Source organism: Balaenoptera physalus (assembly GCF_965194825.1).
Source record: "Balaenoptera physalus genome assembly, chromosome: 10".
Classification (NCBI taxonomy): Eukaryota; Metazoa; Chordata; class Mammalia; order Artiodactyla; family Balaenopteridae; genus Balaenoptera; species Balaenoptera physalus.
The window spans coordinates 108692114-108719388 of NC_138889.1; the positions used below are offsets into that span (position 1 = coordinate 108692114).

General features: G+C 44.6%; 1 protein-coding gene across 6 annotated transcripts in view; it reads left to right on the forward strand.

Annotated features, from left to right (window-relative positions):
• Positions 1 to 27275, forward strand: part of SSH3 (slingshot protein phosphatase 3) — a 58305-nt gene that overhangs the window by 5297 nt on the left and 25733 nt on the right. For 5 of the 6 annotated variants that reach the window (XM_082409754.1, XM_082409753.1, XM_082409756.1 and 2 more), the window contains 3 exons: positions 23 to 223; positions 322 to 595; positions 1727 to 4280. In XM_082409754.1, the coding sequence (XP_082265880.1) occupies positions 23 to 223; positions 322 to 595; positions 1727 to 1999 (748 nt within the window). In that variant the 3' untranslated portion in view covers positions 2000 to 4280. Of the gene's footprint in view, positions 1 to 22; positions 224 to 321; positions 596 to 1726; positions 5490 to 5585; positions 5956 to 8621; positions 8791 to 27275 lie in introns of those variants that run through there. The other variant, XR_014250068.1, reaches the window with a different exon arrangement.

A 27275-nucleotide genomic window follows, 5' to 3' on the forward strand; every position in this document is an offset into this window, starting at 1 on the left:
TGACGCGGTTCGGCCTCCACAGAGCGCAGGGCACCCGGGTGCTGGTCCACTGCAAGATGGGCGTCAGCCGCTCGGCCGCCACGGTGATCGCCTACGCCATGAAGCAGTACGGCTGGAGCCTGGAGCAAGCTCTGCGCCACGTGCAGGAGCTGCGGCCCATCGCCCGCCCCAACCCCGGCTTCCTGCGCCAGCTGCAGACCTACCAGGGCATCCTGACTGCTAGGTACGGAGTGGGGGGCAAGGGGAAGGGGGTGGGTGGGTGTGGGTTCTGGAGGTTGCGTCTGGGTCACTGGAAGCTGACTCAGGGCCACCCCCTCGCAGCCGGCAGAGCCATGTCTGGGAGCAGAAAGTGGTTGGGGCCTCCCCAGAGGAGCCCCTGGCCCCCGAGGTCTCTACACCGTTCCCACCTCTTCAGCCAGAACCCGGGGGCAGTGGGGAGCTGAATGTGGTGGGGTTGGAGGAGAGCCAGGCAGCCCCAGAAGAAGAGCCTGGGTCACGGCCCCGTATCAACCTCCGCGGGGTTATGAGATCCATCAGCCTCCTGGAGCCATCCTCAGAGCTGGAAAGCACCTCAGGGGACGGTGACCTGCCAGAGGTGAGGCTGGGACTAAGGAAGGAGCCCAGGTTGAGGCAGAGTGGGGGCCAAAAGGAGGAGGGGGCAGATGGCCAGAGGATGGTGAAAGTCCAGGACTGGGGCTCGGCTTGGCCCTGAGCGGGGGGCACCTGAGCAGGGGGACCACACCCTGGGCAGCTCCTTTTCATCCCCTCAGAGTAGCCGAGGAGACCCGATGAGGACAGGCGAGCTCTGCCTTCCACGGGAGCTGGAGAGCAGTCACGGGACAGGGCCAGCTGGTGGGCTCCACGGCCAAACCAGCCCTAGGCTGGCGGCTGCAGGCAGCTCTCAGCCTGACAAAAGGACTTGCTTCCTGAGCGGCAGGGCTGCCCAGCCTTGGAAGGAGCGTCCTCCCCAGGCCAGGAGCTGCACAACCAGCTGTTGACCCCAGATGGGTGTGGATAAGATGATCTCAGCACCCCCTCCCAAATCGGAAGGGCAACCCATCGAAGGATGGCGTGCAGAGGGGTCATAGCACTCACACAGCCAAAGTGCTGGCTGGGTAGCTAAGCAGCCTCTCTGTGCTAAGCGCTGCAGGGCACAAGTGTAAGACCTGGCCCTTGCCTTAGGAAGTCAGGCCCCCCCATGTGACTTGAGGCCAAGGTGGCTGACCCTTGGAGGAAGGAGAGCTCACCTCACAGAGGACGGGAACATTTGGGAAAGGCTTCCTGGAGGAGGTGGCACTGGGTGTGGAAGGCTGGGGGGAGGAACAGATGGTTGATGGGTGGGCGTGTGTGTTCCTAAAGGCAGGGTGTCCTCACTCGGCACCCAGCCCAGGGCCCAGCGCCCGGAAGATGTTTCCCGTGTGGCTCATGGGACTGACTGTACAAAGCAGTGGGGGGCAAGAGGAGGAGGAGAGGACCCCAAGGACGCGGCGGGCGCAGGGGAGCTAAGGAGGGCTTCTGGGGGCCAAACAGGTGAGGGCTGAGGAGCAGTGGCAGTAGGGCTGGGGTGCTGCCTTCCCTTCGAGGGAAATCTGACCTGTGAGTAGCTCAGTTTTTCTGTATTCACTCAACAGATGCTCTGCATCTACCCTTTTCTAGGCTCTGTGCTCCGTGCCCCTGCCCTGGAACGACTTCCCCGTGACTCTTCTTTATACTCTCATCCTTCCAGGTTTTCTCTCCAAAGGAGTTTTCAGATGAAGACCCTCCACAGCCCTCCCCTCAGCTCTCAAGCGCCAAGGGAGGCCAGCAGGCCCGCAAGGGGCCTTGGCCTGCCCTGAAGTCCCGCCAGTCTGTGGTTGCCCTCAACAACGCCGCCCTGGTGGCCAGCCGGACCCGGGCCTTCCGGGAGCAGCGGAAGGCTGGCTGTCCGTCCACAGCCAGGCGCCAGCAGGTGGTGAGGCAGGCCAGCGTGGATGACAGTGGCGAGGAGGGCGAGGTGTGAGCCCGCACACACTCCCACGCCCCCCTAGGCACAAACAGAGGCGCGGAGCACAGCTCCTGGGATGAGCACCCCTGCCCCCGTCGGCCTGGCCACGCCCCTCTTAGCTCCTCCCCAGGAGGCCCCAGACTCCCGGCACTACAGCCTCAGCACCTGCAGCCTTAAGTCTCAGACCCGTGTCCACCTGTCCAAGGGCTCAAGATCTCCTCCACATTTGGGGATGTGGTAGAGAGACTGAAGGTGCCTTTGGGGGCAACAGCACCCTAGCTTCATTCTCAACTGCTGCCTGAAACACACACTTGCAGCCATGGAATAAAAAACAAGAGTTTCTCAGTGCAGAAAGGCTCATGCTCCCTCCCTCCCCTGCTCCTGTCTGCCTCATCCCCCCGACCCCATTTCACTCCTGGGGCTCTGCAGAGAACCAGTGGCCCCCAAAGGCCGAGAGTAACCTCAGTCCCCAAACCTGGGAGGTTCTGAGGAGTGGGGAGCCAGACCCCTCTGACGGGGCTGGCCGGTCAGCCTCCCTCACACCCCCCATAAGCAGCCTGAATCTTCTGCTGCTGCCCCCAGCACCCTCCACCAGCACTGCACTGGAGCACAGGGCACTACACCAAAGAGAGAGTCTTCTTTCTGAGCTTCATGGCCTCTGGCCAGTTTTTCATAGTCTTCATAGTGTCTGGCTTTGTACTTAGAAAGAAAAAACATTTTCATATTGTTTTCAATTTTCTGATAAAGCTTGTCAGTCCACTCTTTCTCTGGTTGCACAAGGAGTGTGGCCTCTCCTTGCCCCTTCCAGTCTCTTCATACCTCCCAGGTATCTTGCGACAGGCCGGTTTGGGGAGTGGTGTGTTTGGGGTGCGGTGGGAGGAAGAATGGGGAAGAGAAGAGGGGAGGTCGGCGCTATCTCCCTCATCTCCCGGGGCAGGGCCTGGGTAAATGCTAGCTGCCCCGCCCCCCTCAGGCAGGTCGGCAGGGGAACAAGTCTACACTGGACAGCAGGTGCTGGGCTCTGCCGGGGCAGCGGAAGGGAGTTACCCATGAGGAAATGGAAGCTGTCGATGCCTACGTGGACAGGACCAAGCCCGTCCCAGAAGCTAAGGCTCCTTTTGGGCACCTGATGCTAGTTCTTGAGCACACTTTGGGTCCCAAGAATCTTCTTCTTGTTACAATGCAAGAGAGCCTGACTTTCCAAGCCAGCCTATCACTGCCAGGGAAGAAGGACCCTCGGTGGGCCCTCCCCTCTGCCTAGGGGTTCCTTCTGCCCAATTACAATGTTCAAGAAGAGTAAGTGGGTCCATCTTTGTCACTTCTCTCCCCTCTTCCCAAGATCATATGCTCTGCCCTATAACACTCTAGTTTGGTTGGGGGTTGGGAGTGGGTGGGTGCAGCTCCTTCCCTCAAAGCAGGCCTCAGATAGGAGCTGGCAGCAAATGTTCTTGTCGATTGAGATCTCATGCCCAGTTTTAGGAATGAATCTCTCACCCAGACCCTGGTGGGACCCCCAGCACTGCTCTAACCCTAGTGGACGGAGGAGCAGGAGACTTGGGTTCTAGCCCCAGCTGTATCACTTACAAGTTACTTCATCTTAAGTCTCTGTTTCTTTCTGTAAGACAAAAGGATTAAACCAGGAAATCCCTAGACCCCACCTCCTGCTTTGATATTTTAACAATACGCGTCCTCTGTACTCCGACAGAATTCAGCCTCAACGTGCTCTCTAGAAGAGGAATCATTTGTACCTGTCTGTGGGTAGCAGGCCCAGGGTCACAAGGTGGGGTACAGAGAAGCTAGATGTGATTCTTGATCCATTTGGCTGGTCCACCCTGCTGAGCAGGGAGGGGGGCTGCCTGCCATCTACAGCCACCCATGAGTCCCACCCACACTGCCCTTTCAGCAGTTCTGGGCCGGGGCTCGGGGACAGTGGGGGTGACAATGTCAGGAGGGAAGCCAAGGTCGGGCCCTGCCCTCCTGCATTCTGTACAGCTGGGAAGGCAGGATCCAATCATGAACTCAGAGCTGTGGGGCCCACTAGAATCTATGGAAGATTCTGAGAAGTAAGAATTCAGCACGAGGAGAAACAAAAATTGGAGGGGAAATTATCTGCATCAAAAATACAGACAAATGATTAAGAACTATATGTACACTGGGAGTTCCCTGGTGGCCTAGTGGTTAGGATTCCGGGCTTTCACTGCTGTGGCCCTGGGTTCAATCCCTGGTTGGGGAACTGAGGTCCCTCAAGGCGTGGCATGGCCAAAAAAAAAAAAAAAAAAAAAGAAAAGAGAAAGAACTGTATGTATAGACAAAGCTCATACAAATTGCTAAAGGGGCAAAAAACACAGTTTAAAAAAAAAGATACAAAATGAAAAGAGTGTCTCCCTCCGATCTTGTCCTCCAATCCTTCACAGGCAACCATTGTTACCAGCTTCTAAGGCCCTCCAAAGACATTCCATGCTTAAGTCATCAAATACATTTGTGTATTCTTTTTAAAATATAAATTAAAGCATATTAACATACTATTCTGCATTTTGAAAAATTTTTTCATATCACAGAAGAGCTGTACATCAGTACAGAAAGCTCTGCCTAATTTTTAAAATAAGCACACATATTCTCTTTTATGGAATCCATCATGATTTAAGTGGTCATCTACTGATGGCCATTTATATTGTTCTGGGGTGTTTTTTTTTTTTCCATTTCAAGTAATGCTTAAGTATCCTTGTATATACTTCCTTGTGCACACATGGCCACTAATTCCATAGGACGTATTGCTAGAATTGCCGAAGCAAATTCATTCTTCGTTTTTAATTCTGAAGGGCACTGCCTAATTTCCTTGTAAGAAGTTGCACTAATTTACAACGAATGGGAATGCTTGTTTATGTTCTTAAAGGACTGTCCAACCTGCACATCAGTCATCTCATATGAGCCTTGCAACACTCTCAGAGGAGAAAGGGGAGCCATTACAATTACCACCGTTTTAGAAATAAGGAAACTGAGGCTCAGAGAAGTAACTGGGTCTCTGACAGAGCCTGAATTAGGTTTCCAGATCTCAGTCCAGAGGCCTAACTCGGGAATGGAGAAGGTGGTTCCAGGGCAGTCAACGCACTGGGCAGGGAAGCCGGAGGGATGGTCAGGACAGGCCCTGCTCACGGGGTCCCAATTTAACTCCCACCCCATATAGAAGCCTCTTAGGGGCCGGAGTGGTCGCCCGGACCGACTGGAACACTTGCGCGACGAGGAGCTCGGGTCCCTCGGGCAGCTGGTCCCTCCTGGGCCAGCTCCCACCTCCACAACTTTCTCCCTCCGTCGGGGCCGGCTCGACCCGGCCTGGGACGAGTCACGAGCCAGGGCGTCCCCTCAAGAGAAACTACCTTTCCGGCCTCCGCGGCCTCTCCTACGCCGGCAGCGCCCAGAAAGGGCCCAGGGCGGCCGGGGAACCCTGCGGCTCTGAACGGACCGCGACGCTGGAGCGCCATCTTGCGTCCGTTCCTCTGGCCACCAGGTGACAGCCCGGAAACCACATTTCCCATTGTGCCTAGCGCGTCCGCGCAGGCGCGAAGAGCCTCTTTTTTTTTTTTTTTTTTTTTTTCGTTTCCAGGGCAACCTCGCTCTGCTCGCTCCAGGTGGCTAGACTCTGCTGAGGGTCGAGCCGTTGCTCCCCGTCCGGTGCCCCGGCGCCAGGACCGGGTCTACAGACTGTTGAGGGGGCAAAGTAGGAGCCTGAGGAGAGGAGGCCAGGCGACCCTGCCTCCCTCCGGGGCCAGCGCTTCCGAATTCTGCTCGGCGTCCGGGCGTCCGCGCCCTCCTGGGGCCTCGGCCTTCTGAGGCGAAGGGGCCAGGGGAGGCCCGGGTTAGCGAGGCCATGTCCGGCTCTGGCCTGCCCGGCCCCGCCCGTTCCACGTCAGCGTTTTGTCACTCCCGGCCGAAGGCCTGCGCGCCGCCGACAAGTACTCCCGAGGCGCGGGCCGGTGAGTTGATGGTTGGCGCCCCAGGTGAAGGTGCTGGTAGCGCCGGGCAGGATAACGAGCGCGCCCAGGGTTGGATACGGCTCTGCCTGTGATGGACCCGGGACCTGCGCTCAGCGCTCTGGGCTTCATTTCCCCCTCTGTAAAATGGAGTTTGGACTGGTACTCTTGTGCACCTTGCGATTCCGTTGCAGAGCAGCCCCTGGCTCTGTGTGACCTAAGGGACATGTCCCTTTATCTCTCTGAGCCCAAGTTTCCTGTCCGTAAAGTAAGGAGGTTGAAGCAGATGATCCCTAAGGTCTCTTCTAGCGGATATGGGGTCGTTGCCCCTCATAGCACACCAAGTGCAAAAAGAAAAAAAGGGACCTGGATGGTTTGAGCAAGAATCTCAGCTCAAGATCTAGAGTCAGAGACACTTGGGTATGTGACTTTGGGCAAAGTGATTACATCTCTTGAGCCTCAGTTTCCTCATTTGCAAAGCTGGGGGTAATGATAGAACCACCTCAGGTTTTTGATGGTTAAATGGCGTAAGTTTTTAGCCTTCCCGTAATAAGCGCTATCCCAGTCCCAGCCATCAGTTCTGATATTTTCAAAAACATCCCTTAGCCACTGTGAGAACTTTTCTTAACTTTTGGAGTCACGTCCTCTATTTAATTAATTAATCTATTTAGGCTGCACCGTGTCTTAGTTGTGGCATGCAGCGTCTTTAGTTGTGGCATGCGAACTTCTTAGTTGCGACAGGCAGGCAAGATCTAGTTCCCCGACCAGGGATAGAACCGGGGCCCCCTGCATTGGGAGCACAGAGTCTTACCCACTGGACCACCAGGGAAGTCCCCACTTCCTCTGTTGATGGGCAAATCTGTCCTCCTAGGAAGGATGGTTTTATAGGCTGATTCTGATGGGGAAACCTGAACCTGCTTACCCAAGGCTGGGTGCTCATGGCCAGGGTATCTCTTCCGTTCAGCTGTAGTCTGGGTTATATCATTACCACACAGCATTAGAAAGAGTGCAAAGCTGGACACCACGTAGTGCAGAAGATACTTTCCTTGCATAAGATACACACAGGATGTGAGCACTTACATGTTATAGTGCAGAAACAGCTGACTATTGAATTATAATATTTACATAATATACCATTTACATAAGACTGGATATATATACAGTTATAAGGGATACATAAGAATCCTATGTTACCTACATTGAGTTCAAGCTTTGTATTAATTGGGAAAATTCTAATAAGGAGTTTTTAATTAGTGATGAAAATGTATTATTTTTAAATCTGAGAACTCCCAGTAGCTTCACAAACAAGACTTCACTCATCCAACAGCCATCTTTATGTGGAAGCCGTATTCCATGAGTATTATTTGAGCACCTGTTATGCACGTGGTATTTTGGGGGGAACTCCAAAGGATACAAAGATGTATAAGATGATATTTGCCCTCAAGAAACATGGAGTCTAGTAGAGAAGATCAACTATGCATACAAAACACATATAAGTAGAAAGTGACATGTCTTGAGAGAGGTGCAGGTAAGTGTGCTGTGAACATTCAGAGACAGGAGACACCACTGCGAAGTGGCTATATGATGAGAGCCAAGGAGCAGACAGCATTTGTGCTGGGCTGTGAAGGATGTGGAGAATGTGGATATGCTAAGAATTAGGGAAAAGATATTCTGGGCACCCTCCCCACAGTCCTGAGACATGGGGGAGAGATGTCTGTAGATACTGAGCTCTTAGAAGACAGGGACTGGGTTTTGGTCAGTGTTTTTATTCCCAGCTTGGCACATGGATGGCACACAGTAAATAATAGTGAATGAACGGGAGCTGTGAGTTTCCTGCAGAGGGGAGGTGAGATGTGGTCTGTTACCCTGAGGCCCTTTTATTAGGCTCACATGCTTCTTACAGCCACTCTTCCAGGGGAAGAATGTGAAGAGGCAGATGATCATGGGGCAAGGGCCATATCTTTGGCATATTTGGTGCAGGACCAGCCAATTGGTAGCAGAGTGAACAGGGTCTCGTGAATGGGTAGGAGGGTTTGTGAGTCTCCTTCCCTGGAACTGAGCTGAACAGCTGCAAGGGGAGGAAAGTACAGCACAGGATCATGAAGCAATCTTGAGGACCAATGATGGACACTCCTTTGGCTGTTGTGGCATTTGTGTCTGTTCTTGGCTTTTCTTTTTCAATGGCCCACTCTTCCCCCGAGACATTTCTCTCCCAGCTGTGACCCACCTGGGAGTGGGAAACTGTGTGCACCACACCAACAGACTGCCGAGGCCTGCAGCTGCTGCAAAGGAATGAAGCTGGCTTGCAGCACCATCTTCAGGCTGACTTCGAGGCCCTGCCCTTCCACAGGCCTGCCTAGGGCTGAACTTGCGCCAGGAGCTAGCGCTGAAGCAGACCACTCAGAGCAGTTGTCCCATGACCTGGGGGGTGGAGAACTTCCTTAGGAGCTGGGACGGAGCTGTGACTTGAGGAAGGCAGAGCAGAGAAGATTGAAGGGAGAATGGCTTGAGGACAGGGCAAAGCCTCCCAAGTCCTGTTTAGACGTCCCCTCGGACCCTCTGTTGCTCACAGAGGGTGCAGTCATCCTCAGAACAAGGAAGCTGGGGAGAGGTTAAGAGTACAACGAAGGAAGGGATGGGACACAACTGACTGTCTGTTTTGTCCCTAGATGTAGGTTGGTGCAGGACTTCTGGGGGCCACAAGTGCTCCTTTTCCTGGAGATGTGACCCAAGGTGAGCTGTTACAGCCTCTTCCTGGCAGCCTGTGCTCCCACCCCGGAATCCTGTGCTTCTTCTCCGTCCTGCCTCTCCAGTTTGCTTCCACTCCACTGGCTGCAGGTAAGTGCCTGTGGGTGTGTCAGGATTCCTGTGTAGCGAAGTGCCCCCGGGAAGCCTTAATTACTGCAGACCTGGTGCAGCTCAGGGCCCGCCGTGGAGGCCTACATCAGCCTACTTCAGGGTGGTGATGATCCCTTGCAATTTACAACAGCTGGGAAGTCTTATGTTGCGACTTTAACTTTCCCTTCTGAGGGATATGAATTTTTAGGTTTAGGTCAGAGAGCCAGTGGTGGCACTGAGACCAGTCATCTTTCCACTGCCTTGGCTGTCACTAAAGGTGTGCCATCTGCCTCCCAGTAAGGCTAACCTGCAGTTAAACCAGGACTTTCCTTCCTTCCCATTTCAGCCCGATTTCCCTGCCCATTTCCCTCAGTTTTCCAGCCCAGCTTCTCTGTCGCTGGACATATTTGACCAGAGCCTCTCACTCTCACGCCCTTGCTAGTCACTGACTTGTTTCCATGGCAACAGGTCACACCAGAGCTGGTACTTCTCCCCTTCCTCTGCCAGGTTTGCTCGTTCCCAGGCAGACGCCCTGGAGAGCTGGCACACTTTAGGGGATTCTGTATCTGGGCTTGAGGACCAAGAATACAAAAGCTGTTTTCCCAGTGGGTAGGGAGGCAAGTTGGCAAAGGCTGCCCAGTGGGATTCCCTGGCCTGGGTCGTGACACCAACCCCCAGCCCCCGGCACCCCTGATGGCAGATCAGTGAGCCTGGGAGGTAGAGCTGGGGAGGCAGGTGTGGCAGGGAGGGTCACCCAGAGCAAGGCCGGGCTAGAGCAAGACCCCACGTGCCAGCCTAACCCAGGCCAGACGTAACTGTGGTGCCAGGCGACAGGTTGGGTGAAGGAGGCTGCCCCTCCCTGGAGGCTGGGGCGAGGAGAAGGAGCTGATTATATGCACCCCACATAATTGATCTTCATGCGGCCTGAGAAGGCGTGGAGCTGGGCAGCTGTGCCCAGGGCAGCAGCCACCTGCCTCTGCAGGCCGCGCTCTGCTGTGCAGCTCACCTCTTGGTTTGGTGGACTGACTCCAAGGCCTCTGACTTTCTCCACAGCTTCCACCCTCACTGGTGGCTCAGCTAGCTGCCTCCTCCAGCCCTGTCCACAGTCTGATTGTCTCCGTGTCCTAAATGTTCCTGTGCTAGGCTGAGCTCTGCCTCATCAGAATGTCCACACTCCGGCCAACCTCGAGCTTTTATTTTCTACACAGAAATGGGAAACTGGGAGAGGAGGGCTGAGTGCCATGGGGATAGAGTAAGTGGTTTAGGGGCAACAAATGGAATTATCTGAGGATCGGTGGGATGACTGAGCTGGTAAGCAGAGACCCCCTCCACCAACCCCAGTACTGCTGGGTGTCCTGTATGGCAGGTGGGGCTGGATGGAGCAAGGCCTCCTGGGTCTCCCTGCAGCCAGATATGCTGCAGGCGGTCCCTGCTGCCCCACCCACCACCCTGTGCTGGCCTCCCCCTCAGCCCAGCTCTGTCATCTCTTCCCTCTCTCCCTCCACCCCTGGCCCACCCACACCTGAGCTGCTTAAGAGTGCCCATCTTGGCCTGCATGCTGCAGGACTGGTGCTCTTGGGCAGACACTTGATTCCTCTCCTCTTACTAAGGAAAAAGGACTCTGAAAAGAGGGGAAGTTATGGCAAGAAGACCGAACTATGTGCGGGCTAAGTAGAAAGGAACCAGGGGAGATGCTGAAGAGACACTACCAGAGAAGGACTCAGGGTACCAGTCAGCTCTAAGGGCCTGCTGGTCCCGGGGATGGGTTGTGGGGCCAGGTGAGGCGGGTCCAGTGGAGAATTCTGGTTCTGATTGGACCCTGTCTGACAGCCTGAGGGCCTGTGAAGGATCCATTTGACAGGAAAGCAGGGATAAAACCAAACCTACTCCTTTTTCTTATAGTTCATATCTTTGAGCCTTGAGCTGCAAACTAGCCTCTCCTGCTGACTTTCCCATTTCCTGTGTTCTCCGACACCCAGGTGTAAACCTCAGGGTGATAACCCGACGTTTACTCAGTTATCAAATTCTGAAGGTCCTTCACAAAACAGTTGCCTTTTATTCCCACTTCCTCCACCTAGCCCAAGTACCTGCTCCCATGCCTAGACTAATGTAATAGCCTCCTAGCTGTGATGCCCTTTGGTCTGTCCAGGGCATCATGACTAGATTAATCTTGCAGAAGAATTGCATCACTTCACATGTTACTGCCATGTTTATTGCCTTCCGTGGTGCTCCCTGTTGCTAGCCAGGAACAGTACAGGCTCTCTGTTCTTTAGCTCAGGGCCTTTCCCAGTTTGGCACACAGCCTACCTACCTTTCTGGCTTTATCTCCCAGAACGTCCTAGCATGCACCTTTGACTCAAATCAAACTAGATTACTCAGTGTTTCTTGAAAGCACTTTTTCTTCCTCTTAACCTTTGCTCCTGCTTTTCTCTCTGTCTGGGAGGGTCCTCTCTCACATTCATTTATTCATTTTAAAATATTTATTGAGCACCTTCTTTGTATTTTGAACATCTTCAGTCTTACAGAAAAGTTGAAAGAGTAGTACAATGAACATGTATATAGATTCACCAGTTGTTAACCTTTTGCCACGTTTCTTTCTCTTTTCTCTCTCTTTTTTCCCTAGATCCACTAAAAATAAGTTGCAGGCATTAAGACACTTCACCCCTAAATATTTTGGCCCATATCTCCTAAAAATGAGGACATTTTCTCATGTAACCACAATATCCTTTTTAAAAATTTGTGGTAAAATATACATAACGTGAAATTTACTATTTTAACCATTTTAAGTATACAGTTGTGTTGCATATAGCTGATTCACTTTGTTATACAGCAGAAACTAACACAACATTGTAAAGCAATTATACTCCAATAAAGATGTTAAAAAAACCATGTATACAATTGTGGCATTAAGTACATTCACAGTGTTATGCAACCATCACCACTATCCACTTCCAGAACTTTTTCATCATCCTGAAAAGAAACTGTACCCAGTAAATATCCCATCCTCCCCTGGTAACCTCTGTTCTACTTTCTGTCTCTATGAAGTTTCCTGTTCTAGGTAGTTCATGTAAGTGGAATCATGCAATATTTGTCCTTTTGTGTCTGGCTTATTTCACTTAGCATAATGTCTTCAAGGTTCATCCATGTTGTAGCATTGTCAGAATTTCATTCCTTTTAAAGGTTAAGTAATATTCTATTGTATGTGTATATCACATTTTGTTTAGCTACTCATCTGTTGATGGACACTTGGGTTGTTTCCACCTTTTGGCTGTTGTGAACAATGCTGCTAGGAGCACGGGTGTGCAAGTATCTGTTTGAGTCCCTGCTTTCAATTCTTTCAGGTATATACCTAGAAGTGGAATTGCTGGGTCATATGCTAAGTCTGTGTTTAACTTTATGAGGAACTGGCAAACTATTTTCCATGGCGACCAAGAAATTTCCCAGTGCAGTATTATTATCTAGACTAATTAGGCCATAATTACATTTCTCCACATAGCCCTAAAATCTAGACTAGTCTTCTTGCCTTTTTGTTTTTCATGACATTGATATTTTTGAAGAATCGAAGCTCGTTTTCTGGTAAAATATCTCAATTTGAATTTCTTTGAATGCTTCCTCACAATTAGATTCAGGTTAAACCTTTTTGCAAGAATACCACCTAAGGGACGTGCTCTCTCTTGCGTTTTCAATCATTTAATATTGCTTTATCTCATTAGTGTTGATGCTGAACCACTAAGACAACTTACATATAGGGGTACAATTATAGGAAGAAAAGGGGGATAGAAGACAATGGAATCACACCTTTAAATTGCTGACAAAGGGAGAGTTTCAGTCTAGAATTCTATAGCCAATGAAAATATCCTTCAAAATGAAAGAGGAATAAAGACTTTTTCAGAAAAATGAAAGATAAGAGAATTTACTGCCAGCAGACTTGCACTGTGAGAAATGCTAAATGAAGTTATTTAGGCTGAAAGGAAATTTGGAAACTTGGATCTATAGGAAGGAATGAAGAGCACAGAATTGATAATTCTGGGTAATTATAAAAGAATGACTTTTTTCTTCTCTTAATTTCCATAAAAGACAAATGACTGTTTACAGCAAAAGTAATATAATTGTAAGATGCAGTTTATGACATATGTAGGAATAAAATATATGATAATAGTACAAAAAATGGGAAAGTAGATTATATTATAGTTTCTTCTTTTGTGAAATGTGGAGTTCAATTACACTGTGAGAAATTAGTGATACATATTTATAATTTCTAGAGCAATCATTAAAAATAATAAAAAGGTATAGCTAAAATGCAAAGAGATGAAATAAAGTATAATATTAATTATATTTAATATTGAATTATAATGTGTGACAATTATATCTATATTAATAATTAACACTATTACATTTATAATATTAATTATGTATGATATTAATATAAACATAATATTCAATTCCTCAAAAGAAGTCAGGAAAAGAACTGAGGAACAAAAGAACATATGGGGCAGATCTTCCCTGGTGGCACAGTGGTTAAGAATCCGCCTGCCAATGCAGGGGACATGGATTCAATTCCTGGTCCGGGAAGATCCCACATGCCGCGGAGCAACTAAGCCCGTGCTCCACCACTACTGAGCCTGTGCTCTAGAGCCCGCGAGCCACAACTACTGAGCCCACGTGCCACAACTACTGAAGCCTGTGCGCCTAGAGCCCGTGCTCCGCTACGAGAGAAGCCACCGCAATGAGAAGCCCACACACCGCAACAAAGAGTAGCCCCCACTCGTGGCAACTAGAGAAAGCCTGCGTGCAGCAACGAAGACCCAACACAGCCAAAAATAAATTAATTAATTTAAAAAATATAATAATAAAAAAAGAACATATGGGGCAAATAGAAAACAAATAGCAAGATGACAGACTTTGTTATGGGTTGAATTGTGTCCCCCACCAAAGCACATATTGAAATCCTGCACCTCCAAATGTGATTTATTTGGAGACAGAGTCTTGTTTTTTTTGTCTTTAAAAATTTATTTTATTTTATTTTTTTGGAGATAGAGTCTTTGTTGTTTTGGGGTTTTTTTTAGCTTCATTAAAGATACACTCCTTTATTTCATGCAGATATACAGATACATATACATATAGATAGGTATATAATCTTTTTTCTGATTTTATTTTCTTTTTATTGAAGTATAGTTGATTTACAATGTTGTGCCAATCTCTGCTGTTATAACAATTTTTTTAATACTAATTACAGCTTTATTTTAATAAACCCTGTCCTTGGTTATTATATCCTACTTTTCCAAGGAGATAGAGTCTTTACAGAAGTATTATGTTAAAATGTGGTCATTAGGGTAGACCCTAATCCAATATGACTGGTGTCCTTATAAGAAGAGGAAATTGGGACACAGACATGTACAGAGAGAAAATGATGTGAAGGCACAGGGAGAAGATGGTTGTCTGCAAGCCAGAAACTGAGGCCTGGAATAGATCCTTTCCTCACAGCCCTCAGAAGGAACCAACTCTGCCAACACTGTAATCTCAGACTTCCTGCTTCCAGAACTATGAGTAAATAAATTTCTGTTGTTTAAGCCACCCAATCCATGGTACTTTGTTATAGCAGCCTTTGCAAACTAACACAGACTTAAACCCAACTGTATTAATAATTCCATTAAATAGAAATGCTCCAATTAAAAAACAGAGCTGGTCAGAATAAAAAGTCAAAAACCAACTATAGTTGACCCTTGAACAATGCAGGGGTAAGGGGCACCAACCCTCCCTGCAGTGGAAAATGTGAGTATAACTTTACAGCTGGCCCTCCCTATCCGCAGTTCTGCATCAACGGAATCAACCAACCGATGATCGTTTAGTACTGTAGTACATATTTACTGAAAAAAAATCCGTGTATAAATGGACCCTGCAGTTCAAACCTGTGTTGTTCAACCTGTATATATCTAAAAGAGGTGTAATCTTAATATACAGACACAATGTAAAAGGATGAAAAAAGATATTCTATGCACATAGAAAGCTGGTATGGCTATATTAATATTGGACAAAGAAATGTCACGACAAGGAGAATTAGCAGAGAAAAAGAGAGACATTTCATAATCAAAAAAGGGTCAATTGAGGAAGGAAGATATAATCCTAAATGTATATGCACCCAGTAACAGAGCTACAAAAAATGAAATAAAAGCTGACAGAACTGACAAACCTCTTAGATAGCCTCATCCACCAGAGGGCAGACAGCAGAAGCAAGAAGAACTACAGTTCTGCAGCCTGTGGAAGGAAAACCACATTCACAGAAAGATAAACAAAATGAAAAGGCAGAGGACTTTGTACCAGATGAAGGAACAAGATAAAACCCCAGAAAAACAACTAAATGACGTGGAGATAGGCAACCTTCCAGAAAAAGAATTCAGAATAATGATAGTGAAGATGATCCAGGACCTCGGAAAAAGAATGGAGGCAAAGATTGAGAAGATGCAAGAAATGTTTAACAAAGACCTAGAAGAATTAAAGAACAAACAAACAGAGATGAACAATACAATAACTGAAATGAAATGAAAAATACACTAGAAGGAATCGATAGCAGAATAACTGAGGCAGAAGAATGGATAAGTGACCTGGAAGACAGAATGGTGGAATTCACTGCCGCGGAACAGAATAAAGAAAAAAGAATGAAAAGAATGAAGACAGCCTAAGAGACCTCTGGGACAACATTAAATGCAACAACATTCACAGTATAGGGGTCGCAGAAGGAGAAGAGAGAGAGAAAGGACCCGGGAAAATATTTGAAGAGATTATAGTCGAAAACTTCCCTAACATGGGAAAGGAAATAGCCACCCAAGTCCAGGAAGCGCAGAGAGTCCCAGGCAGGATAAACCCAAGGAGAAACATGCCGAGACACATAGTAATCAAACTGACAAAAATTAAAGACAAAGAAAAATTATTGAAAGCAACAAGGGAAAAATGACAAATAACATACAAGGGAACTCCCATAAGGTTAACAGCTGATTTCTCAGCAGGAACTCTACAAGCCAGAAGGGAGTGGCATGATATAATTAAAGTGATGAAAGGGAAGAACCTACAACCAAGATTACTCTACCCGGCAAGGATCTCATTCAGATTCGATGGAGAAATCAAAGACTTTACAGATAATCAAAAGCTAAGAGAATTCAGCACCACCAAACCAGCTCTACAACAAATGCTAAAGGAGCTTCTCTAAGTGGGAAACACAAGAGAAGAAAAAGACCTACAAAAACAAACCCATAACAATTAAGAAAAAGGTAATAGGAACATACATATCGATAATTTCCTTAAATGTGAATGGATTAAATACTCCAACCAAAAGACACAGTCTCACTGAATGGATACAAAAACAAGACCCATATATATGCTGTCTACAAGAGACCCACTTCAGACCTAGGGACACATACAGACTGAAAGTGAGGGGATGGAAAAAGATATTCCATGCAAATGGAAATCAAAAGAAAGCTGGAGTAGCAATACTCATATCAGATAAAATAGACTTTAAAATAAAGAACGTTACAAGAGACAAGGAAGGACACTACATAATGATCAAGGGATCAATCCAAGAAGACGATATAACAATTATAAATATATATGCACCCAACATAGGCGCACCTCAATACATAAGGCAACTGTTAACAGCTATAAAAGAGGAAATCGACAGTAACACAATAATACTGGGGGACTTTAACACCTCACTTACACCAATGGACAGATCATCCAGGGAGAAAATTAATAAGGAAACACAAGCTTTAAATGACACAGTAGACCAGATAGATTAATTGCTATTTATAAGACATTCCATCCAAAAACAGCAGATTACACTTTCTTCTCAAGTGCACAAGGAACATTCTCCAGGATAGATCACATCTTGGGTCACAAATCAAGCCTCGGTAAATTTAAGAAAATTGAAATCATATCAAGCATCTTTTCCAACCACAACGCCATGAGATTAGAAATCAATTACAGGTAAAAAAACGTAAAAAACACAAACACATGGAGGCTAAACAATACGTTACTAAATAACCAAGAGATCACTGAAGAAATCAAAGAGGAAATCAAAAAATACCTAGAGGCAAATGACAATGAAAACATGACGATCCAAAACCTATGGGATGCAGCAAAAGCAGTTCTAAGAGGGAAGTTTATAGCTATACAAGCCTACCTCAAGAAACAAGAAAAATCTGAAATAAACAATCTAACCTTACACCGAAAGGAACGAGAGAAAGAAGAACAAAGAAAACCCAAAGTTAGTAGAAGGAAAGAAATCATAAAGATCAGAGCAGAAATAAATGAAATAGAAAGAAAGAAAACAATAGCAAAGATCAGTACAACTAAAAGCTGGTTCTTTGAGAAGATAAACAAAATTGATAAACCTTTAGCCAGACTCATCAAGAAGAAGAGGGAGAGGACTCAAATCAATAAAATTAGAAATGGAAAAGGAGAAGTTACAACGGACACCACAGAAATACAAAGCATCCTAAGAGACTACTACAAGCAACTCTATGCCAATAAAATGGACAACCTGGAAGAAATGGACAAATTCTTAGAAAGGTATAACCTTCCAAGACTGAACCAGGAAGAAATAGAAAATATGAACAGACCAATCACAAGTAATGAAATTGAAACTGTGATTAAAAATCTTCCAACAAACAAAAGTCCAGGATGATATGGCTTCACAGGTGAATTCTATCAAACATTTAGAGAAGAGCTAACACCCATCCTTCTCAAACTCTTCCAAAGTATTGCAGAGGAAGGAACACTCCAAACTCATTCTATGAGGCCACCATCACCCTGATACCAAAACCAAAGGTACTACAAAAAAAGAAAATTATAGACCAATATCACTGATGAATATAGATGCAAAAATCCTCAACAAAATACTAGCAAACAGAATCCAACAACACATTAAAAGGATAATACACCATGATCAAGTGGGATTTATCCCAGGGATGCAAGGATTCTTCAATATATGCAAATCAATCAATGTGATACACCATATTAACAAATTGAAGAATAAAAACCATATGGTCATCTCAATAGATGCAGAAAAAGCTTTTGACAAAATTCAACACCCTTTTATAATAAAAACTCTCCAGAAAGTGGGCATAGAGGGAACCTAATTCAACATAATAAAGGTCATATATGACAAACCCACAGCAAACACTGTTCCCAATGGTGAAAATCTGAAAGCATGTCCTCTAAGATCAGGAACAAGGCAAGGATGTCCACTCTCACCACTATTATTCAGCTTGGTTTTGGAAGTCCTAGCCACGGCAATCAGAAAAGAAAAAGAGATAAAAGGAATACAAATTGGAAAAGAAGAAGTAAAACTGTCACTGTTTGCAGATGACATGATACTATACCTAGAGAATCCTAAAGATGCCACCAGAAAACTACTAGAGCTAATCAATGAATTTGGTAAAGTTGCAGGATACAAAATTAATGCATAGAAATCTCTTGCATTCCTATACACTAACAACAAAAGATCAGAAAGAGAAATTAAGGAAACAATCCCATTCACCCTTGCAACAAAAAGAATAAAATACCTAGGAATAAACCTACCTAAGGAGACAAAAGACCTGTACTCAGAAAACTATAAGACACTGATGAAAGAAATCAAAGATGACACAAACAGATGGAGAGATATACCATGTTCTTGGATTGGAAGAATCAATAGTGTGAAAATGACTATACTACCCAAAGCAATCTACAGATTCAGTGCAATCCCTATCAAATTACCAGTGGCATTTTTTACAGAACTAGAACAAAAAAATCTTAAAATTTGTATGGAGACACAAAAGACCCCGAATAGCCAAAGCAGTCTTGAGGGGAAAAAAAGGAGCTGGAGGAATCAGACTCCCTGACTTCAGACTATACTACAAAGCTACAGTAATCAAGACAATATGGTACTGGCACAAAAACAGAAATATAGACCAATGGAACAGGATAGAAAGCCCAGAGATAAACCCACGCACCTATGGTCAACTAATCTATGACAGAAGAGGCAAGGTTATACAATGGAGAAAAGACAGTCTCTTCAATAAATGGTGCTGGGAAAACTGGACAGCTACGTGTAGAAGAATGAAATTAGAACAGTCCCTAACACCATACACAAAAATAAACTCAGAATAGATTAGAAACCTAAATGTAAGACCAGACACTATAAAACGCTTAGAGGAAAACATAGGAAGAACACTCTTTGACATAAATCACAGCAAGATCTTTTTTGATCCACCTCCTAGAGTAATGGAAATAAAAACAAAAATAAACAAATGGGACCTAATGAAACTTCAAAGCTTTTGCAAAGCAAAGGAAACTACAAACAAGACGAAAAGACAGCGGTCAGAATGGGAGAAAATATTTGCAAACGAATCAACGGACAAAGGATTAATCTCCAAAATATATAAACTGCTCATGGAGCTCAATATTAAAAAAACAAACAACCCAATCAAAAAATGGGCAGAAGGGCTTCCCTGGTGGCGCAGTGGTTAGGAATCCACCTGCCAATGCAGGGGACACGGGTTCAAGCCCTGGTCCAGGAAGATCCCACATGCCGCAGAGCAACTAAGCCCATGCGCCACAACTACTGAGCCTGCGCTCTAGAGCCCGTGAGCCACAGCTACCGAGCCTGCATGCCACAACTACTGAAGCCCGCGTGCCTAGAGCCCATGCTCCACAAGAGAAGCCACCACAATGAGAAGCAACAAAGAGTAGCCCCTGCTCGCCGCAACTAGAGAAAGCCCTCATGCAGCAATGAAGACCCAACGCAGCCAAAAATAATAAATAAATAAAATAAATAAATTTACTAAAAAAAAAAATGGGCAGAAAACCTAAATAGACATTTCTCCAAAGAAGACATACAGATGGCCAAGAAGCACATAAAAAGCTGCTCAACATCACTAATTATTAGAGAAATGCAAATCAAAACTACAGTGAGGTATCACCTCACACCGGTTAGAATGGCCATCATCAGAAAATCTACAAACAACAAATGCTGGAGAGGGTGTGGGGAAAAGGGAGCCCTCTTGCACTGTTGGTGGGAATGTAAATCGATACAGCCACTATGGAGAACAGTATGGAGGTTCCTTAAAAAACTAAAAATAGGGCTTCCCTGGTGGCGCAGTGGTTGAGAATCTGCCTGCTAGTGCAGGGGACACGGGTTCGAGCCCTGGTCTGGGAAGATCCCACATGCCACGGAGCAACTGGGCCCGTGAGCCACAGCTACTGAGCCTGCGTGTCTGGAGCCTGTGCTGCGCAACAAGAGAGGCCACGATATTGAGAGGCCCGCGCACCGCGATGAAGAGTGGCCCCCGTTTGCCACAACTAGAGAAAGCCCTAGCACAGAAACGAAGACCCAACATAGCAATCAATCAATTAAAAAAAAAAAAAAACTAAAAATATAATTACCATATGACCCAGCAATCCCACTACTGAGCATATACCCAGAGAAAACCATAATTCAAAAAGACACATGCGCCCCAATGTTCATTGCAGCACTGTTTACAATAGCCTGATCATGGAACAACCTAAATGCCCATCGACAGACGAATGGATAAAGAAGATGTGGTACATATATACAATGGAGTATTACTGAGCCATAAAAAGGAATGAAATTGGGTCATTTGTAGAGACGTGGGTGGATCTAGAGACTGTCACACAGAGTGAAGTTAGTCAGAAAGAGAAAAACAAATATCGTATATTAACGCATATATGTGGAACCTAGAAAAATGGTACAGATGAACCAGTTTGCAGGGCAGAAATAGAGATACAGATGTAGAGAACAAACGTATGGACACCAAGGGGGGAAAGCGGTGGGGGGTGGGGGGTGATGGGATGAATTGGGAGATTGGGATTGACATGTATACACTGATGTGTATAAAATGGATGACTAATAAGAACCTGCTGTATAAAAAATAAATAAAATTAAATAAAATAAAAAGCTGACAGAACTAAAGGGAAAAAACAGACAAATGCACACTTACAGTCAGAGATTTGAAAACTCCTCTACTGATAATTGATAGAACATCTAGGCAAAAAAGCAATAGGATTCAGAAAATCAGAACAATACAATCAACCAACTTGATATAATTGACATTAAAGAAACTCCACCCTATAATTGCAGAATAAATGCAGAACTTTGTTTTTTCAAGTACACATGGAATATTCACTAAGCTAGATTACATCCTGGGCCATAAGATAAATCTCAATAAATTTCAAAAGATTAAAATCTCATAGAATATGCTCTCTAATCACAATGGAATTAAATTAGAAAAAAAAATATCTAGAAAATCCACAGATGTTTAGAAATTAAAGAATGTATTTCTATATAACTAATGACTCAAAGAAGAAAACAAATGAAATTAGATAATATTTTAAGCTGAACAATAATGAAAGCACAGCATATCAAAATTTGTGTAGTGCAGCTAAAGAAGTACTTAGAGAGGGACTTCCCTGGTGGCACAGAGGTTAAGAATCCGCCTGCCAATGCAGGGGACACGGGTTCGAGCCCTGGGCTGGGAAGATCCCACATGCCAAGGAGCAGCTAAGCCCGTGTGCCACAACTACTGAGCCTGCGCTCTAGAGCCCCTGTGCCACAACTACTGAAGCCCGCGTGCCTAGAGCCCGTGCTCCGCAACAAGAGAAGACAACGCAGTGAGAAGCCCACACACCGCAACGAAGAGTAGCCCCTGCTCTCCGCAACTAGAGAAAGCCCGCGCGCAGCAACAAAGACCCAACATAGCCAAAAATAAATAAATAATTAATTTAAAAAAGGTACTTAGAGGAAAATGTATAACTTTAAATGCCCATATCAGAAAAAAAAAAACAAAGGTTTAAAATCAATATTCTACATTTCTACCTTAAGAAGCCAGAAAAAGGGACTTCCCTGGTGGTACAGTGGTTAAGAATCCACCTGCCAATGCAGGGGACACGGTTCGATCCCTGGTCTGGGAAGATCCCACATGCTGCAGAGCAGCTAAGCCCGTGCGCCACAATTACCGAGCCTGCGCTCTACAGCCCGCGAGCCACAACTACTGAGCCTGCGTGCCACAACTACTGAAGCCCACGCGCCTAGATCCTGGCTCCGCAACAAGAGAAGCCACTGCAATGAGAAGCCAGAGCACTGCAATGAAGAGTAGCCCCCTCTCGCCACAACTAGAGAAAGTTCGCATGCAGCAACGAAGACCCAACGCAGCCAAAATAGATAAATTAAAAAAAAAAAAAAAGCTAGAAAAAGTTTGGTGGTGTCTCAAAAAGTTAAACAGAATTAACATATGATCCATCAATCCTACTTCTAAATATATACCCCACATATGTTCATATAAAAAGTTATACATGGATGTTCATAGCAACATTAGTCATATAGCCAAAAAGTAGAAACAACTCAAATGTCCACCAACTAATGAATGGATAAACAAGATATGATATATCCACACAATGGAATACTATTCAGCCATAAAAAGGAATGAAGTAATTACAACATGTATGATTCTTGAAAACCTTATGCTAAGTGAAAGAAGCCAGACACAAAAGTCCACATATTGTGTGATTCCATTTACATGAAATATTCAGAAAGGCAAATCCATGGAGACAGAAAGTAGACTAGTGGTTGGCGGGGGAAACTGGGACTGACGGATAATAGAGTAATGGAAATGTTCTGGAATTAGATGGTGGCAGTGATTGCACAACATAGTGAATATACTAAAAACCATTGAATTGTACACTTTTAAATGGTGGATTTTATGTTCTGTGAATACTATCTCAAAAATAAAATAAAATAAATTAGTAAAAGACCAAGTTAAACCCAAAGGAAGGAAAAGATAGTGAAGAGCAGAAATTAATGCTCTTCACTCATGCTTTTGTATAGAAAATATACAAAGAACAGAGAAAGTTAGCAAAGCCAAAAGTTGGTTCTTTGAAAATGTTAATAAAGTGATAAACCCCTAGTAAGACTGATTAAGGAAAAAAAGAAGGAAGATACAAATTACCAATTATCAGGGACAAAAGAGTGAAAATTAATTCAAAATAGACCTTAGATCTAAAGTAAAAACTAAATAAAACATCTAGGAAAAAGCATAGGAGAAGATATTTATTACTTTGGGGTAAGTAAATATTTCTTAAGATATAAAAAGCACTAACCATAAAAGAAAAAATTGATAAATCAAATTTCATCAAATTAAAAACTTTGGTTCTTCAAAAGATGCTATTAAGAAAATGAAAAAGCAAGCTACAGACTGGGAGAAAATATTCACAATACATATATTTAACAAAAGTCATGTATCCAGAATATATAAACAAGTTTTACCACTCAATAATAAGAAGCCAAATAACCTGATGTTAAAATGGACAAAATATTTGAAAAGACACTTCACCAAAGGAAATATACAAATGGCAAATAAATCCATGAAAGATGCTCAACATTAGGAAAATGCAAATTAAAACCACAATGGATGGCTAGTGGGAAGCTGCTGCATAGCACAGGGAGATCAGCTCGGTGCTTTGTGACCACCTAGAAGGGTGGGATTGGGAGGGTGGGAGGGAGGCTCAAGAGGGAGGGGACATAGGGATATATGTATACATATAGCTGATTCACTTTGTTGTCTAACACAACATTGTAAAGCATTTATACTCCATTAAAGATGTGAGAAAAAAACCCACAATGACGTACCACTTTACACTCATTAAATGGTTAGAATTCAAAAGACTAACAATAACAAGTGCTGGTAGGATATGGGGCAGCAAAACTTTCATGCATTGCTGATGGGAATGTAAAATGCTAGAACCACTTTGATGATGGCATAGTTGTCAGTCCTCAATAAAAAGATCTTTAAATAATCAAAAAAAAAAAAAGTAGAACCACTTTGGAAAACAGATAAGCAGTTTCTTGTAAAATTGAATGTATATTATGTTACACCTTCCAGCAATTCGACTCCCTGGCATCTACACAAGATAAATGAAAATAAATGCCTACACAAAGACTTGTACCTAAATATTCATAACAGCTTGATTCATTAGAGTCCAAAACTAGAAATAACCCAAATATTCATCAACTGATAAATGGATAACTACATTTTAGTATATCCATACAATGGAATATTACTCAGCAACAAAGATGAGTGAAGTGCTGATATACAACAACATGAATGGATCTCATAGACGCTATACTGAGTGAAATAAGTCAGATATGCTGAATGGTGGCATTTGTATGAGTTCTAGAACAGGCAAAACAAATCTTTGATTATAGGAATCAAATCGCCTAGGATGGGAGAGGAGGGAGAGATTGGATGCAAAGGAGAGTGAGGGAACTTTCTGGGCTGATGGAAATGTTCTAGATCTTAATTGGGTTGGTAGTTACACTGATGTATAACTATTATTTTGGTGGCATGGCCAGAATAAATAAATAAAATAAGATCTGTAGTTTTGTTGTAGATAAATGATACTTCAAAAAGTTAATATTAAAAGAAATCAGCATACTGATACCTCCAATTCAAATCCAGCACTTCAGGACTCTTCCTCACCTTCCCCCATTCCTTTTTTATTTTGGCCCCTCCTCGCGGCTTGTGGGATCTTAGTTCCCCGACCAGGGATCGAACCCGTGTACCCTGCAGTGGAAGCGTGGGGTCCTAACCACTGGACTGCCAGGGAATTCCCCCATTCCATATTTTATCTCCCTTTTTTCACAGTGCAATCTCTGGTTCCCAACATTTATGTTTATTCATTATTTTCTATTTTTAATATAAAAACAGCAAAACAGTTTTAGAATTAGTACACCAATACTATCATCAATAACAAACCTACTAAGTAAAGTTCAAGTTTTTTTTGTGTGTGTGGTTCTTTTGTTCTTACGAAGTCCATGAACTGTGTTCAAAATTTACTTGAATCCTTATATTCTTTTTCTGTGAGGTTATATTATTAATTAGACATACAGTTGGATTGATTTGTTACCGTTTATATTCAATTTTAGGATTTTTGAAAATCTTTCTATATATTTTTGAATACGTAAAATGTTTATGTGGTTCAAGAGCTGAAACTATATAAGAAAATATGCTTAGAGAAATATCCTTCCTATCCTGTCTCATCCACTCCATTCTTACCTACCCCCAATAGTAACCATTTTATTCGTTTCTAGTTTACTCTTCCCAGTGTTCCCTTTTTCAAATATATATCTCATTTCCCCTTCTTTCTTACACAAAGGTAGTATACTACATACTTAACAATTTGTCCTGGTAATCACTCCATATCAACTAATGGAAATCTTCCTCATTTTAAAAAATGGCTACACAGTATTCCCTTGGGTGGGTTTATTTAATCCGTGGACAAGAATTTAGGGTGTTTCCAATATTCTGCTTTTACAAATAATGCCACAGTGAATACACTTATGCATATGTTGTTTTATGTTTGTGGAAGTGAATTTTCAGGGTAAATTCCTAGCAGTGGGATTGCTGGGTCAAAAGTAAATGCTGTCATCTTATCAGTGCTACCAATTCCCCTCCATAGAGGCTGTGCCATTCTGTACTCCTGCATGTTTCCCCCAAGCCTTGCCAACAGAGTGTACTGTCCAAATGTTTTAGCATTTGCCAATCTTATTTGGAGTGAAGTTGCGCATCTTTTCATGTATTTAAGGGTAGACTGGAAACTCTTTAAGGTTTGGGACCCAAGCCATATATTCCACATACTACTCACGGTAACAGATGCCCCATCTGCATTTGTTAGATGAATAAATGAATGAACTGGTTGGACTTATACTGGACTCATCATGTTTGCACTCTTGGGAAACCTGTCCCTGTGACAAGTTGACTCTTGTCCCAGTGTAGGGCAGTGCCAGGTGCCTGGCAGAGGTCTAGTAGAAGAGGAGATGGGCCTTCTAGAGGGAGTGAGTCCTGGACCTTCCCACTGCCAGGACTCCACCATACAGACAGGTAGAAGACCCTTTTCTCCCAGTGGAATATAGTAAAAAGAGTGCAGCATCATGAGTGCAGAGATATGCACAAAGCCATCGCAGTGCATGATACAATAACCCTTTTACCCTAGTGGTATTGTTTCTATTATTTTTAATACTTGTTAAATAAGTGCATCAACATGGATACGGTGAGACTTTTTTTCTTATTAATTGATTAAATAGGTAATATAGTTACATAGTTCAAAGTTTAAAAGTCTTAGTCAATGAAAAATTTCCCCTCATTCCTATTTCCAAGCCACCAAGTTACCTTCCTCTCAAAGGCAACTGGTGGTATCAAGTTCCTGGGTGTCCTTTCAGAGATACTGTATGCATGAAACAAGTGAATACACACCTTTTAACCTAAATTATAGCAGAGAGTGCACAGTGTTCTGTAAATCCTTTTTTTCCCACTTAACTGTGTATTTCACACATCATCCCATTCTGCGCCAATACATAAAGAGCTTCCTCAAACTTTTTCACAGCACAGCATCCATCATTTACTACAACTTACATTCTGGTTGCCTTACTGAGAGACATTTAGGCTATTTATAGTCTTTGCTATTACAAACAGTGCTATAATGTTATTTTATACATACAAGGGTACCTGTAGGATACATTTCTACGTAGGAACTGAAAGGGATATGTGCATTTGTAATTTTGATAAATAATGCCAAATTGGTGTCTTTGGGATTGTACCAGTTTACACGCCAGTATTGTGGGAGGTAATGTAGAATCCTGGGCGGCCATGCTCTTGAGAGCATGTAGAAAAGTTGCCTGGATTCTCCTCCACACTCTGGATAGGATGACTGTCTCCACTCTCATGTGAGAGGACCTCAGATAAACGCTCGGCAGGCTGGCCCAGTGGCGGCACAGGCTTCAGAATAGGAATGGAACAGGCTCCTGCTTCTGAAGTTGACAGACAGCCTTGATGCCTTCCTTGACGAGAAGGCTCTAGGAAAAGATGGCTCCTGCCGTCAAGGCCACACAACCCCCAGAAGTGACTTAGATGGAGACCAGATTTCACTGGAGTTTAGGACTGACCTTCACAACTGGTACATAAATGATTCTCACAGGCTGGACAGGACCAACCAATCCAACAGTAGGTGTGAGTGAAGTGGGAAGGTTCTTTCAGCTTTGAGTGCTTCCTACATAGCAACCCCTGTGCTAGTTGCACTGGTGACAAGGATAAAACACTCTCCAGCAGTGGAGACAATGAAATGTATTGTTGCAGCAATGTGACATGCTATAACAAAATATAACCAGGTTACCACAGGATGCAGAGGAGGAGTCCGTAAGCTCTTCTTAGGGAAAGCTGCAAGGAGAGAACAGCATGCCATCCAGGTGGGACTCACAGGACAGGAGCCGTCGGAACCTCTTGGCGAGGTGAGGGAGGCTTCCGCCCCGTAGGAGGTCTCTAGGAAATGCCTTTTCCTTCAAGAGACAAAGGACTGAAGTAGGACTCAAGAGTTACCAAGGACCTTGTCCACCTTGTGGAAGCCGCTACTCATCCTTAAATACTGAGCTAAAGGGCCGTTTT